Source organism: Paramormyrops kingsleyae, chromosome 1, assembly GCF_048594095.1.
Source record: "Paramormyrops kingsleyae isolate MSU_618 chromosome 1, PKINGS_0.4, whole genome shotgun sequence".
Taxonomy (NCBI): Eukaryota; Metazoa; Chordata; class Actinopteri; order Osteoglossiformes; family Mormyridae; genus Paramormyrops; species Paramormyrops kingsleyae.
Genome location: NC_132797.1, coordinates 75,907,654 through 75,923,579, shown reverse-complemented (window position 1 = coordinate 75,923,579; position 15,926 = coordinate 75,907,654). Strand labels below are relative to the sequence as shown.

Sequence of the window (15,926 nt, the reverse complement as noted above, 5' to 3'; positions counted from 1 at the left end):
GGCAGTGATTTAGAGATCTTTTTCGGACAAATGTTTGAGGAGAAGCCTTCAGCCGTGTGTTCTGAAGAGAGAAAGCCATGAATGTGATGTAACTCCGGGGATGTCATCACATGGAGCGTTAGCATGAATCTCCGGTACCTTGATATCCAATAACGCAGGGTGTTGGGTTTGGACCTATATTTTTTTAATTGCATATGCATGTTTACATCATGGGTCATGGTGGTGCCAAGCGGACCTTTTTTGGGAACCGTGCTGCTGGCGTCTCTGCACATCAGAGCCGGGTCTGCTCCGCGTTTTCCTTCAAATGGGCCTCCGTCACTATGGGTCTGAACCATTGAACAGGAACAAGCTATTGTGGCTAATGGCCCCGGGAGCAAGAAATTTCCACAACCTTAGCTGAAGTCAAGCAACTAGGATGAATGGGCTTTGCGTAAGGGACCATTTTCCCTTTGATTGTGAGAAACAAGGTTCCGCCTGGTATAGGGATACATGAGGCCACAGCATCTCCTGCCTGCCACCGGGGGCTCCACATTCAGAGGGCCAGAGCCGGGTGTGGATGCAGCTTCAGCCCCTTGGACCTTGACACTGAACAGGCTCATGAGTGTGAAAAAAGGAATATTTATAGATACTTTATTGTCCCCGTGGGGAAATAGTTTTTACGCCTCCTTCAGCTTGCTCTTTGTAGAATGAAGAGTATGCTGTCCCTGTGAAGTCTGCCTCTCATTGTGAGGCAGTGGCCCTGATCACTGAATCCAATTATAGTATCTTCAGATTGAGGTGTGATCTTTATATTAATTGCTACCATGGCTGATGGCCCAGGGGTGCAATAGATGATGATGTCCTGCTCCATGTGACAGGCCATGAGGAATGAGGATACTAAGAGATCTGCATTCTGATTGGCTGTTTCTCACAGTGCTGCGGGTACAGCTCTTTTTATTAGTTGGATTATGATGTGGAGACGTCTCTAGAAAGCTGGGAGGGGGAATCTGGAATCTCAGCAATAGCACAGAGATATTAAAGCAGTAAATGTTTAAATTCTGTTGTGTCATTGAGGTAGTGGGGAGAGATGAGAGCTACACTTTGGAAATATGACTAAATGGATGTATAAGGTTTCCGCCCCTTTATTTACTCTGCACATCACCCATAATCACATCATACTGTATTGTTCACATCATCAGGTGCCTGTTATTATTAGTTATCAATATTTCTTGGATTTATATGCGAGGCAACCAGAGACCATGCAAATTATACGGTTCTTGTGCATGACTGCTGGGAATGACGACAGGACATCTGAGCTGTGTCTTCCAGGAAGAGGGGGGTGCTGAGGTCTCTGCCCTCCCCCCATCACTCTCGCTGCCCAAACACATCCTCCAGTAAGGCAGAGTAGTTGATGCTCTTTACTAGTGGGGCCACAGTTTGGCTGTCCCAGACATTAGCCTGAAAACCACAAGCGAGTGGTTAGTGGGCGGATAAGAGCAGACTGGAGCTAACTCCACTTACAGCAGGATGTAAAGTACCCCCCCCCCCATAGATATATAAAGAGATCTTTTTTTCAGAAATGCTGTACAGTATTTGTGATTTGCAAAATTTCACAGCAAAGCAGATCCATAGGAACAAACTCATTAATGTGGAGGAGCATAACGGGACGTTCTGGGTCCCGTGACCAAATCTCACACACCGTGGACGGAGACTCGGTAAACTTTGCTGATCTGGCTGGGGACCCCTTCAGTAAATTTTGCTGACAAGGACCCCAAACTAATATTCTGGGGGCCTTATTATATAGCCTGCTGGGTCCCCTAAATTTGCTAGGATGTCTATGTCCCTGCGAGGCCCCTAATTACGTAAACAACATCACATGGCGTGCCAAGTGGCAATACCCTCTGGCAACAGAACAGAAGCTCCCTCTGCTGGTCATGCCTGGAAGCTTCCCTGCATTGTGTGTGTCCACCACACATGTTTTTGGTTAGGCTGTTATGTAGCATGGTAATTTATAGCCCCATAATGCAATGAATACATCTGAACAAAAAAAAAAAAAACTATTGAATGCCTTCCCGAGGGCTGACTTTACAAACGCTGTGTGTCAGAACACAAAGTCGCTCAGACGTCTGTTTTCCGGGAGGAATCTCCCATGCCTTGCCCGTTCCCGGAGGCCACACAGGGGATCCCTGCGGGTGTTCCCTCACCTTCATGCTGTCATCAGCCAGGGCTGGGGGGGCAGGGTTCTCTCTCCAGTTGAGCCCCGATACAAAAGCATGGTAGTCTATCTCTCCCGTCTCCATCTCGTACCTGAGGATGAGACCAGCTTAGGGCCTGAGACAGGTACCCGCCAAAACAACAGTACGCCCTGAGACAGGTACCCGCCAAAACAACAGTACGCCCTGAGACAGGTACCCACCAAAACCACAGTACGCCCTGAGACAGGTACCGCCAAAACCACAGTACGCCCTGAGACAGGTACCCACCAAAACCACAGCACGCCCTGAGACAGGTACCCACCAAAACCACAGTACGCCCTGAGACAGGTACCCGCCAAAACCACAGCACGCCCTGAGACAGGTACCCGCCAACACCACAGTACGCCCTGAGACAAGTACCCACCAAAACCACAGTACGCCCTGAGACAGGTACCCATCAAAACCACAGTACGCCCTGAGACAGGTACCCGTCAAAACCACAGTACGCCATGAGACAGGTACCCACCAAAACCACAGTACGCCCTGAGACAGGTACCCGCCAAAACCACAGTACGCCGCAGCAAAATATCGCCTTATGTTTCTCTTATTTCCTTCTCCCCATTCTACTCTGCCTCTCTATTTACAGTTCATAGGTTCATTATTTAAAAAGAACCACATTTGTAATCTACTTCTGGATAGTTTACTGGAATCATTTAGGTAAAGTACCTCGTGCAAAGCTACAACAGAAGCTGCTCGCCGCCTCTTGATTACAGGCGTATATCCTTAACCACTCTGCTGGCTCGTATACCGCAGCCCCGCCCCCCCCCCCCCCCAAAACAGGGTCTGAAGTGTAAAGCAAGAATGCGGGCTGCTGCTCACAGGAGTACCTTCCAACAACAGTCTTCAGCAGGTCGTCGGGCAGGGGGAGCCTGAAGGCTTTGCAGATAGTCCTGACCTCCTGGGTGGACAGACGTCCTGCTCTGCAGAGAGCCGACACAAATTCCAGAGCTTAACCCCCAGGCAGCACTGATCAAAGCAAGACAGACCGCCACCTCCGGAGCAGAATTAGCACCATCGCTCTCCGATGACATCAGAGCTGGCTTGTTCCGTGTGGGAGCTGCCCAGTCTTTGCTCAGTACTGAGAAAGAGGAGGTGACTTTACTGCTGGTGGGACACACAGACAAACACACGGCTAACCCATCTGTGGACGGGTCGTGCGGATTGACCCATTAGGACCCAGAGCCACCATTTCTACAGGCTGATGTTTTCATCGTTCAGAAAGCATCTGCTTTCAATGTTACACCTAAAGCTCTATAACTAGAGCTCTGTGGGGCCTGTATGCGTGCAATGCTAATCACGTGTGCGTGCGAGACTGTCTGTGTAAAGCGTGAGGGTCGGGGTACCCGTGCCGGTCCTCGTGCAGAAAGGCACTAGTCATTTCCGGAAAGTCTTCGAAGTGCTTCTTCCGCAAGGTCTCCTGGGCTGCACCGAGGGCCAAATTCAGGTCCGAGTGGGACGGCGCCGGTGCCGGCATACGGTAGCAGCGGCCCAGTGTCAGGATCTCATGCTCCGACAGCTGGCATCCTGCCTCCAGGAGCAGATCCCTGTGGCGCCCCCCGCAGGTCTGTCAGCTGACTGCAGGGATATTTTTAACTCTGACACTCACACATTGGGGCCGGTCCCTGCCCAGCCCACCTCAGAGGCCCGTATGACACCACTCCCATGTCCTCTGGATCGCTGACGGCAAGAAGGCTCTCGATCTCCCTCCGCTTGTCCTCGCTGATGGATCTCAGCTTGCTCACAATTGTGTCAATGTTTGCCCTGGGAAACTAAACCAGATCATTCCCTCAGAAAAATAATTGAAATTCGTGTCTTGGGTAAATAAAAATGAACCTAAAAAAAGGAAAACAGTTCAAGTTATGCAGGTTACAGGCATCGTGTTCAACAGAATGTTTCGTGTTAATGTGCCGCAGGCATTATGTGGAGGAAGAACAGCTCGGCTGGAATGTGCCTGGCCAAATAACCGTAAAAATCACGGCGGTATCATAACATGGGACTGGGAAACAGCACATGCAGTGGAATTAAGGGCAGATTGTTTACGCGGCAGGAAACATGGTTTGAGGTGGACTTACACTTAAACCAGGCTTTTAAAGCGCTGAGGTTTTAATGGGTCTGATCTCTGTGGTTTACCTCATGCACAGAACCGCGTAGGAATAGAGGCAGTAAGAGATGGAAAATGGGGGGAGATGAGACAGCAGGACAGTGGAGGATGGGGGGGGGGGGGGGTTGAGGGGCCTGGTGTCCGTACCTCCTTGGCGTGCTCCTCCATGTGATTCAGTGTGAACTCGTCCGCATCCACCAGCTGGAACTCATACTGGTGCAGGCAGAGCTGAGCCCCCACATACAGGTCCTGTGCCCCAAAGCACTCAGACACCTCACCCTTTAAGAGCTCCTGGTCTGGCTTCTTCACCCGCCTCCTCTCCAGGAACTTACCCCCAGTCACACCTTGGGGGGGGCACCACACCAAATATCTGGTTCTTACCGCTACTATAACCATGTCTGTGAAACTACACCTACCTAGTTATGCCACATTCTGCCTCCATACCAGTCTGCACCGATTAAGTTTGTTAACTGTGTTCCTTGACTATGTCTTAATGTCCACATTACATTGGTTACATAATATTGTTTGTATTTCATAGTATTTATATTCTGATTCTTACTTTCTCATGGTTACATTATTTATATGTCATAGTATTTATATTCTGATTCTTACTTTCTCATGGTTACATTATTTATATGTCATAGTATTTATATTCTGATTCTTACTTTCCCATTTGCACTGTGACCAACCGGAATGATATTTTGTCTCAGGGAAGAATGATGCTCAGACTCTCATTTCTGATTAACACCCAACAATGTTCAACTTTGCCTGTTCAACGGAGTGTTTTCGTCATGCTGTTATCACTTTTAAGACTCCAGAGCTTAAACAGCATTTAGAACTTAAAATAGCAGCAAAAATCGTCATGCTGCCGGGAATCTATTACACCTCCATGGGGTCCAGATGTTACACAAGTGAGAGCAGACTTCACACCTGAGTTCCTCTGGGGTGGCTCAAACACGGAGATGGTGTCGTCGCTCAGGTAGAAGGAGATTATGAAGAGTCTCTCCCGGTCGATGGGATCCTCGGACACCATCTTGCCCTCAAACCTGAGCACGTTACTCACCAGACCCTGTCTGGAAGGAGCGACAGGAACAAGTGCAAATTCACACAAAACATGTGTGATATATTTTTTCACACTTCAAAGAGAATACTGAGCTGACCAACTAGATGTCATGTGATCTCTACCTCACAGGAGCAGTGGGGTGCCATGGGTATCTGTGATGTCATGTAGTTGCCACCTCACAGGAGCACGGGGGCACTGCAGGTATCTGTGATGTCATGTGATCTCTACCTCACAGGAGCAGTGGGGTGCCATGGGTATCTGTGATGTCATGTAGTTGCCACCTCACAGGAGCACGGGGGCACTGCAGGTATCTGTGATGTCATGTGATCTCTACCTCACAGGAGCAGTGGGGTGCCATGGGTATCTGTGATGTCATGTAGTTGCCACCTCACAGGAGCACGGGGGCACTGCAGGTATCTGTGATGTCATGTGATCTCTACCTCACAGGAGCAGTGGGGTGCCATGGGTATCTGTGATGTCATGTAGTTGCCACCTCACAGGAGCACGGGGGCACTGCAGGTATCTGTGATGTCATGTGATCTCTACCTCACAGGAGCAGTGGGGTGCCATGGGTATCTGTGATGTCATGTAGTTGCCACCTCACAGGAGCACGGGGGCACTGCAGGTATCTGTGATGTCATGTGATCTCTACCTCACAGGAGCAGTGGGGTGCCATGGGTATCTGTGATGTCATGTAGTTGCCACCTCACAGGAGCACGGGGGCACTGCAGGTATCTGTGATGTCATGTAGTTGCCACCTCACAGGAGCACGGGGGCACTGCAGGTATCTGTGATGTCATGTGATCTCTACCTCACAGGAGCACTGAGGCACTATGAGTATCTCCGAGATTTACCTGTCTTTTTCCATAAACTTCCGGAAGTCTTTCTTGGGGGGCTTGGGCAGGAGTCCCTGACAGGAGGAGAGGGAGTCTTCCTCAGAGCCAAATCCATTGTAGGGGGGCACCTGCCTGGTTGGTTTAGGGGCTGGGCGGGGTTTGTACGGGACCGGAGTGAAATCCTCTACAACACCCCCAGAGGCATGTGCAGGAGTGGGGGAGGGGCAGGGGGGGTCAGAGGGAGAGACATGGTCAGTCATCTGTGTATCGAAACAGCAGGTTCCTCAACAGAGACAATCTGGGTTTCCATCAGAGGGACCTGTCAGAGGAAACTGTGTGACTAATGCAGCAGGGTACTCAGTCAGAGGGGTACTCAGTCAGCAAGATTCTCAGTCAGTGGGGTACTCAGTCAGCTGGGTACTCAGTCAGCAGGATACTCAGTCAGTGGGGTACTCAGTCAGCAGGGTACTCAGTCAGTGGGACACAAATCAGCCTACTGTGCACGGATATGTACGCAGTCCTCTCACTTTACACACCACAGCGTGTAGGATCAACGTGATCACCCCTCAGCCTTTATCTGTGCCTGGAGAGACATGGCTCCCTCTCAAGCCCTGTTCCCTGCTATCTTTCATGCTGAAAATCTGGAATGGTGGATGCATCTTTTACATCTATCCGTCTATCCGTCTTCCAGGGCTATGACGAGCTGGGACTCTGCCAGGAAGCTCAGGGCAGCCAGCCCGCTAACATCGTTCACAGCTGTGTCTTCTTAGAAATCCAGAGATCCTCGTTGAAGGTACTACATTGGAAAACAAGGTCCCTGAGACTTCTAACCGTATAATAGCTACACAAAAAACTGTGTATCCTACTCAAAATTCATCCCAGTCATCATGTTGATAAACATTTGGATTAACAGCTCAGGGAGAAATGAAGGAGGACTTTGGCTTTGACATTATAAAGTAAATTCTTGTTTTCAGAAACCCACATGGATTTAATTTTTGGTTTCATAGCCAACCGTATTTAAGCACTGAATCACTGAAAATGAGTAAATTAGCATTAATGTGTCAACACAAATTGGGGGGAAAACTGCATATACAGCAAAGTCCCTGTGGCAGAGATGGCAAAACACAAGCCGACAGGTCAGAAATCAATCGCCTGGGCTCAGGGGCAGCGGAGGGACCCCGACAGATTCATGGGGAGGGAAACAGACACCCCCACAGATTCAGGGCTCCCACAGTACATCAAATTATACATAACATAGGGCAGGGGTGCCCAAGTTGATGTTTTGTCAGGGGGTCCAGAATTTCTAGGTATATTGCTGCCAGCGTGGTCAGAAACCAGCATGCAATACCTGAGCCCTTCACTGATGGGTGAAGGCTAACCCTTTACTGACATCTGGTGGGCAGGCATAGGTACTGATGCTGTTCTCATCATGAAACCCTGTTGCCCCAAGATCAGGTCACTGATGGAACAAATTAAATAAAACAGGAAGACATCTGGCCACCACTGAGCTCACAAAGACACCATGTCTTGCTATGTCATCTGAATCTATGGATTACCTGCTTCTCTGGTTCATGCCAAGTTAATTTCTACACTAATTTGGGATTTTCATGTCCACTACACCCACGGCTTACCTATACCATATTTGGAGCGGTAGAACTCCTTGGTGAAACTGTCACAGTCACAGAGCAGCACCTTCCTGCCCCAGACGTTGATAACCGTTCCCAGGGCCAGATCACAGTCCTTGTAGAAGTCTTCCTGGATCGCACCCGTCTGTATAAAGCAGCCAGAGGCGGTCGAGAAAGTTACAATCCATGCCAGGATTTTTTTTCAACCAACCAGTTGAGTACTCTGTGACTGTGACTCTTTATACTCAACTAGTTGGTTGAAACAAAGTCCAGGTCTCAATTTTTACTTTCTCGACCTGTAATGTCCGCCTCTGAAAGCAGCAAACAAGGCCTTACTGTACAATAACGCCCCTCAGCTCACCTGACAAATAATGTGGTGGGTGGGCTTACTGTGTGCTGTCAATCAACACTGAACCCAAAGAGAGCGAGTAAAGTAGCCAATGAGAAGTGCATGATAACCATGCCCACTGTGGGTTAATATCTTATTTCATACCTCATGTTTCCATGCATCACTCTTTATAACTATGCACAGAAATTTAGACAGGGGACGACAGTCTAAAGAACGGAAGAAGGGGATTCACAGAACTTAACATATTCATGTTACAAAGTTCTCAGAGAATTGAAGACTGAGGTCGATGCCTTATATCCCACAGGAATCATACACACAATAGAAAACATTGATCCCCAAATAGTCAAACTTTACCTACTTTCAAGCTATCCAGCATGTAGCGCCCCCCCTGTCCCAATGGCCCAAAAACATTGAGGACTGTGCGATTGGTCACTTCTCCGGGCTGCAGTTTGGGGGTGGGCGCGTGCTGGTCAGAGACAGAGTGGGAATAAGGAGATCAAACATTCCGGCACTTTGTTCCATGTGCGTCCCTTTTATTTATCTCTAATGTTGCAGTCAGTGACAAAATCTGCTGCATCCCTGGATATATTAGTTGATGTGAAAGCTCTGGGTTTTGTCCAAGGACATTCATCCAAAAACAAATCATTACTTACATAGTTAATGATGTTTTTGCCTGGTAGAAATGAAAACCAGAATAAGTTTTGTTAGTAATAAAATCAGCATTTTGTGGTTTTTCTGCCGTGTGGATCACAGCCAGCAGCAGAGCCATGTACATGACACGTTTCCTGCCCTGTTGACACGTTTCCTGCCCTGTTGATACGTTTCCTGCCCGGTTGATACGTTTCCTGCCCTCTTGGCACGTTTCCTGCCCTGTTGATACGTTTCCTGCCCTGTTGGCACGTTTCCTGCCCGGTTGACACGTTTCCTGCCCGTTGACATGTTTCCTGCCCTCTTGGCACGTTTCCTGCCCGTTGGCACGTTTCCTGCCCTGTCGGCACGTTTCCAGCCCTGTCGGCACGTTTCCTGCCCGGTTGACACGTTTCCTGCCCTGTTGGCACGTTTCCTGCCCGGTTGACACGTTTCCTGCCCTGTTGACATGTTTCCTGCCCTGTTGACATGTTTCCTGCCCTGTTGACACGTTTCCTGCCCGGTTGATACGTTTTCTGCCCTGTTGACACGTTTCCTGCCCTGTTGACACGTTTCCTGCCCGGTTGACACGTTTCCTGCCCGGTTGATACGTTTCCTGCCCGGTTGATACATTTCCTGCCCTGTTGGCACGTTTCCTGCCCGGTTGAAACATTTCCTGCCCTGTTGACACGTTTCCTGCCCGGTTGACAAGTTTCCTGCCCTGTTGGCACGTTTCCTCCCCGGCTGATGCCTCACCTTGGGCAGCTTGCTCCTCTTCAGGAATTTAGGCACAGCATCACGACCTGAGTTGGGGCAGAAGATCTCCCGAATCTCCATGGTGTCGTCAGACAGGAAGTAGTGGAGGGTGAGCTCACGGCAGTCCCCAAACATGCTCTCCGAGTCGTCCCACAAGCAGAAGAAGTGGAGAACCTTACGGTCGTGTTCGAGGAACTGCCTCAGCGTGTCCTGCCTCTCGTACGGCCGCAGAGGCTGCATGCTGCCCTCCATCTGCAGCACACAGAAAATGCCCCGTTCAGCCAGGTGGGCTGGACACCAGTACAGAACCAAAAAAGCTCTGGTTCGATGTGATGAACCTGCTCACCTGCCGGCGAAGGATGCTGTACTTGTCCTCTGGGGTGGGAGCCGGCGGGTTCAGCCGCACGCCGAGCTTCCTCAGAAAGTTGTGCGTGAAGGCGTCGCAGTCGGTGACCATGAAGGTGCGGGAGTAGAGCACTATCTCCTGGTTGATGTTGAAGTGACGCACGCTGTAGAATTGGTCATCTTTAGGTGGCGGGAGAGGTATCCGGTGGCGACGGATCAGGGTTCCTGGGACAGGGACTGCAATTAAAGTGGACGGCCATTTCCACAAAAATCATTGGGTGTTTCTCAATATGTATGCTGGACCGTACTTGTTTTCTTGAGTATCCATTTACGTCATTGTCAATTGCCAAAGACCCGTTCCAATACTAAGAACAGAAGTTCTGAGAACGGTAAAAATCTGCGGATGTCATTCCTACCTCTCCCCAAATATCAATGGTGCATTGGTTGCATCTTTGCCAAATGAGACAAATCCCATGATTCATTGTTCCTCAAGTTCACTCTCTAGGCAAATTAGCAAGACCACTCTTGCCAAGACCAGAAGTACGATCTTTGCGTTATTGGCATTGAGAAACATCCATTGAGTTTCATTGGTATTTATGAATGAATTAATTCCACATGCCACTGCACAGTACCTTGTGTAATGCCACTGTTTCTGAATTCTGGCTCTACCACCTGAATGGTGTCGTCCTCCAGGTAGAAGTAAATCTTACACTGCCTGACTCTCACCGACTCCACCCTGTTCTCAGTCACGGCCTCCTGGAAATACGCATCAAAGCACAGCGCCTGCAAACGACACCATATCTTGCTGTTCTCATGTAAAGGAACCATTTGTGGATGTGCAAAACTTTAACTTTTCTAGGATAAATATACAAACTGGGAAAACAGACACTTGGCAAGCTACCCTTCATCAGAACTATCAACAAAGCAAATGGTAAGTTGGTCTGTGGTTTATACATGTGATTACGCCTCCAAAGGGAATTAAACACATTCGTTACGAATGCCATTTTCTTTGTTATTGAGGAGTATTTTGTTCTCAGTTGTTCTCCATGGAGAATGCTTAATTAAAAATCACCAAAAGGGTACACTTAATGTTCCCAACAATACCAAATTAGCTTGCATAATATAACCCCACGGAGCCTGAATGTAGGTCCCATTTTGACTATAATTATTGCACAAACCTGTTTGTCAAACGTGATCCATAAGGGTCCCCCTCCCACCGATGGGAGCGTGGAGTGTGTGGAGCGGAGCTCCTGACCCGGGAGCGGCTCCCTTCCGATGCCCGGCTTCTCGGAGCCCACCATCATGGCTGCTCCATTGCGATAATCGAAATGCTGAGGTTTGTGAAACGCTTCCTTTCCCAACTGGGAAAAAACATGCGAAATCTCACCCGTAGAACTGATCATACCGTTAGATAATTAGCTGAATTTACTCTCAATCAAAAACAATGAAATAATTATTAAATAAGACTTGAAAACTATTACAAAGGAGGGACAATTAAAGCAGTGTTTATTCGGATTTTGAAAGGTTATTGTCTGGATACAGTGTACGGCAAAACTACTCCGAAGCCGGCTGAACCAGATACATAGCCGTTTCGTCAAATCGTCAATCATGCCCGTCCGCTTTCATTCGGGAAAACTGATGTTACGGGTTAATTTGCACACGACTTACGGTTTTCCTATAAGAGCTGTCCAGAAGCATAGGCAGCGCCATGATGCGGACTTGGCTGGCGAACTTCGGGCTATTACGGGTTACTGTTTACCGTTGCCAAGATACGGACGCCAAAATGACGCGAGTCAGTCTATAGTAAAACATATAGACGGATGGATGGATGAGCAAGCAGTCAGAGACAGACACTATCTCTAACCTGTAAATTACCATTCATTTACAACTACATTCACAATAAGAAATTATTCTAAAAAGCCACAATGGCTGCTGTATGTACTTTTAAAGAAGGCAGAACACGAAGACACCAGGTTTACTTTTTATTTTAGATGTCCACATTCGAACTTATATAAGTAAAAGAAACTGTTTGGTTATTTTGGCACAAAAACAGATACATTGCACTGAACCTTTACAATTAACATTGTACCGCTGAAACGGCAATACATAAATCATTTGTAAGTGAAAAACCTATTCACAATAGCTATATTATTTTACGTACCTACAGTGTTTATAATTCACATAATGGAAATGCTGTGTTTTCTATGCAGCACAATAGACAGGATTGTGTAATCAAGTTGCCACAAACATAGGCTGTTGCTGACAAGTCAACCTATAGAGCTGATAATCAGAATAGGAGTGCGATGGACGAGAGGCCCGTCCACCATACAGTACATTAGTCCAGTTGTCTTGCGTTGCTTTGTTTTTTAAGACTTTCCACTGGTAGCCAGCTATAGACGCACAGTTTGGGGGGGTGGGGGGGGTTAGCGTATCATCATGGCATAGCTGTGGGGCCGTGCTGAATGCCCGCCTGTGTGGATGCAGCGCACTGTCTCCTGCCCGCCGGCGCAAGGTGGGAGAAAATACTTCAGAGTTGCATCAGCTTCCCGCTCATAGGTAAACTCCAGCGTGAGACCTTAGGATGCCAGCCCAAGCAGAAATCCTCCCACAAATCCACTAGACAGCACAATGTTCCTCTTCACAAACTCTGTGGACTACAAAGTCACAGGCACAGTCAGCAAGACAGCATGAAACGCCCTGGCTTCAAAACAAAACAAAACAAAACAGAAATAACTACAGCCTTTAATGTGATATGCAATAAAACAGGTCACTGGGTAAAACTGAACTGATACGAGATATGTAATGCTATTCTATTATATTGTATCATTCCTCTCCTCTCTTGAACAATGTTCAATCGTTTGTTGGGGGTATTTATAATTGAGTGAAGGGGGGTGTTCCACAAAGCAGGACTTCTCAGTTAGCTGGGTAAACTTAAGCTGTATGTCATGATTGTCCAATAAGAGTTTTGATAAGGAGCATTCCTTTTTCCTGATTATCTAATAAAAGTTTTGGTAAGGAGCATTCCTGTTGGACGATCATGACTTCTAGCTTAATTTAACTCTGCTAACTGGGATATCCCGCTTTGTGGAACTCCCAAAGATCTCCGATTTCCTGTTTTTATTTTCATTTTAAAGTGAAAATTAAGACCACCAACTTAATTATTCATCTTTAAAAGGCATCACAGCCAAAACCAATATTAAAAGTTATGGATTTATGGGAAGTATGAACATTTCTGAATATTGACCACTGCAATAACATTAGTGAAGCTTCTTTATTTCTAGAAACTGAAATAAATGTCAAATCACAGGTCAGTTTTAACAATGTAGGGAACAAAAGACTAGTGTGAAACGGAAGAATCTCTTCCATAATAATCCATAATAAGAAAAGTATACTGTATCAAGATTGCTAAATTCACATCTGGCATTACTCACCTTCTAGTTTTTACAAAATGAACAATAACATTATCCAAAGAATGGATCACTTCACAAAGTCACTGATGGTGATGCGTAACGTGCATTACAAGAATCAGGTACATTTAGATGTGGGCAGCATAAGATTCACCTCTTCGATAAACGTGTTAATCTCGGGGGCTGCTTTGTCGGCCCTCTTCTTCAGCCGTTTCTTGGCTTTATTTACATCCTTCTCGACTTTCTTCCAGTCGACTTGTACGTAGCCACTGTGGTTTGCGATCTGCGGAGAGTGATAGGGCCACTGTGCGACGGGTTCCACTTTCACAAAAAAACCTGATACACAGTACAAGACATCTTATATAATCAAAGACTGATTCCAGCAGGATTCCTTTAAAATCCCTTAAAACTCTGGCTGGACTTGCTTTCCCATGATTATCTGTTGTATGATTACCTGTAATAACAGAAATCCTCCACCAACAGCTGTCGCTGCTATTTTCCCAACCCTTTGAAAGAGATAACCTGCACACCTTTACAAAACAAAAAAAGACATGTAAATCACCTGGGTACGAGGATTAATAAACGAACATAATACAGTGTACCTGGTGCTAGTTATGCAGTAATCCTTTGCTACTAACTGTGCACCAAAAATTGAAATGACTGAAACTGAAAACACACTTTGTGGCTAAATGCAATCTCTGTTCAGGAAATCACTTCTCATTCTGTGCAGACCACGTACCAGCCAGTCACACCACCCATCATAATCTGCGTGGCCACCGAGTACTTCTCCGCGATCGGGCCCGAGTTGTTGCCGAAGACGCGGCTCCACCACTGGTGCCGCCTGGCGTAGTCCGTCAGGTCCATCACCTCGAAGGACTCGTCATCGCTCTCCGGATCTACTCCAGACAGTAGTGAGATGTTAGCAGTATCATGCCTGCTTTGCTGACAGTGTCAAATTGACAGCCTATGCATGCACGTCAATCTCTCTGTAAATGCGGGCGCACTAATGAATAATTGATTGAAAATATAAAATCCATACTGTACGTAATGGAATGCATTATGAAGGCCTGTAACTTTGACATCTTATAATAGCTCTTCACATTCGAATGATTCCGAATACGAATATAGCCATTTAAATATTAATATTACATAATTTGATATATTTCTTTCTGAAAAGCAGGCTGTCAGTGGATCAAACAGAGAGGTAAGTAACGAGTTGGAGCTAAGCATTACACGGAAGACGTTAAGAAGTATTAACAGACATTCCAGTTACAGACAGTTTGCTTTTTGAAAAGCGGACTAGTTAAGGCTGGAGTCCTTTCCCGTTGAACACCTCGAGCTGTGTTTATCTCCACAGCTAGTTAGCTTTAGTGTCACCCATGCAAAGGTATCAGAAACCGTATCGGACAGCATTGTTACTTCGTGGCTAACCGATTGGTAAACCTCATCGCGACTTGTGCTGTTAAACCGTATGACCTCTGCAGTTATAATAGTGTGTATCCATGTGTGTATCAATCAAGCAAACAAATAAACACTCACTCACCTTCCCTGCGCTCCGCCATTTTGCAGTAAACAGTGGGAACCTGGTCAGTCAGTCTCTCAGTAAGCACCGCCCGCCGTGTGACGTCATTTAAAGGAGCAGCGATTGTTATCGTTTGCAAATTAAAAATGTGTGCACAGACGCACCGGGGAAATATTTCTGACTGCATTGCCAACATTATACCAATAATTAGTCGTCTTCAATGACCCGTAATTTTCAAGCGTAATTTTTTACGTAACAAATTTAGATAAATGACTATTTCACCTCAATAAAAAAAAAAACTATAACAAATTAGTAAATTTCATTTCAGCGAACTGTGCAGAATTTGAAAAAATATATCTCCTGTAGCCTACATTTCGCACCAATTGCTTAAGAGATTTTGCAGTTATTTTAACTTACCTTTTGTCTGCATAAAGCTCATGGAATAAATTGTAAATATAGTTTGCATCAACATATAATTTAACTGTGAGTGTACGATTATGTTCTTGTGAATTTATGTTGTTTTATTTTAGTTAGGCTGGAGATGAGGGCTGAAAGAACGAATGCTGGGAGGAAGCCAATGCCCTGAAGTGGCAAGTTGGCACCAACCCAGCGGCACTGATCATCTTCACATGGCTGAAACCTTTACCACAACGGAGCTTGCTCAAAATAAGCCTTTACCGTTAACTATTGCCCTATGTGCCTTAAAGTTAGGACTGTAGCTGAATGACATGGTAACCATGCAATCTTCCAGGACATCTGTCTGGGAAGCCGCACTGGCAATCCGTCTTTGGGCTCTTCATGACGAGGAAACTCAATTCATGTTTCCATTGTCGCCCATCGATGTAAGACCCTGCGCTCATTTGGCTAAATACAGCTACCGGGATTATTATATTACTCATCATCAGCACTTGAATAGCTTGATTTGATCTTCCTCCCATGTAAGATCAGCTGTACCTTTACTTAATCTGGAAAAGGTAATCAAAAGTAACCATTTTAATGACAGCAACAAGCAAAACGTTTAGTTCAAAATAATTGCCCAGTGACACAATTCTAGGAAAATT

General features: G+C 46.6%; 2 protein-coding genes across 2 annotated transcripts; both read right to left on the bottom strand.

The window, feature by feature from the left end:
- Window positions 1–1,105: 1,105 nt before the first annotated feature.
- On the bottom strand, window positions 1,106–11,675 carry efhc2 (EF-hand domain (C-terminal) containing 2). The gene is made up of 15 exons (XM_023800838.2): window positions 11,605–11,675; window positions 11,115–11,297; window positions 10,569–10,719; window positions 9,938–10,161; window positions 9,592–9,843; window positions 8,567–8,674; window positions 7,866–8,004; window positions 6,253–6,418; window positions 5,266–5,408; window positions 4,483–4,679; window positions 3,870–4,003; window positions 3,578–3,778; window positions 3,062–3,154; window positions 2,184–2,286; window positions 1,106–1,437 (listed from the first exon to the last, which is right to left on the bottom strand). The coding sequence occupies exons 1-15, from the start codon at window positions 11,644–11,646 to the stop codon at window positions 1,345–1,347; spliced, it is 2,229 nt and encodes a 742-aa protein (XP_023656606.2). The 5' UTR covers window positions 11,647–11,675; the 3' UTR covers window positions 1,106–1,344.
- A 230-nt stretch (window positions 11,676–11,905) lies between these two features.
- Window positions 11,906–14,945, bottom strand: fundc1 (FUN14 domain containing 1). The gene is made up of 5 exons (XM_023800836.2): window positions 14,887–14,945; window positions 14,083–14,239; window positions 13,798–13,873; window positions 13,498–13,626; window positions 11,906–12,590 (listed from the first exon to the last, which is right to left on the bottom strand). Exons 1-5 carry the CDS (start codon window positions 14,903–14,905, stop codon window positions 12,513–12,515), a joined length of 459 nt encoding a protein of 152 aa, XP_023656604.1. The 5' UTR covers window positions 14,906–14,945; the 3' UTR covers window positions 11,906–12,512.
- Between the last annotated feature and the right edge of the window lie 981 nt (window positions 14,946–15,926).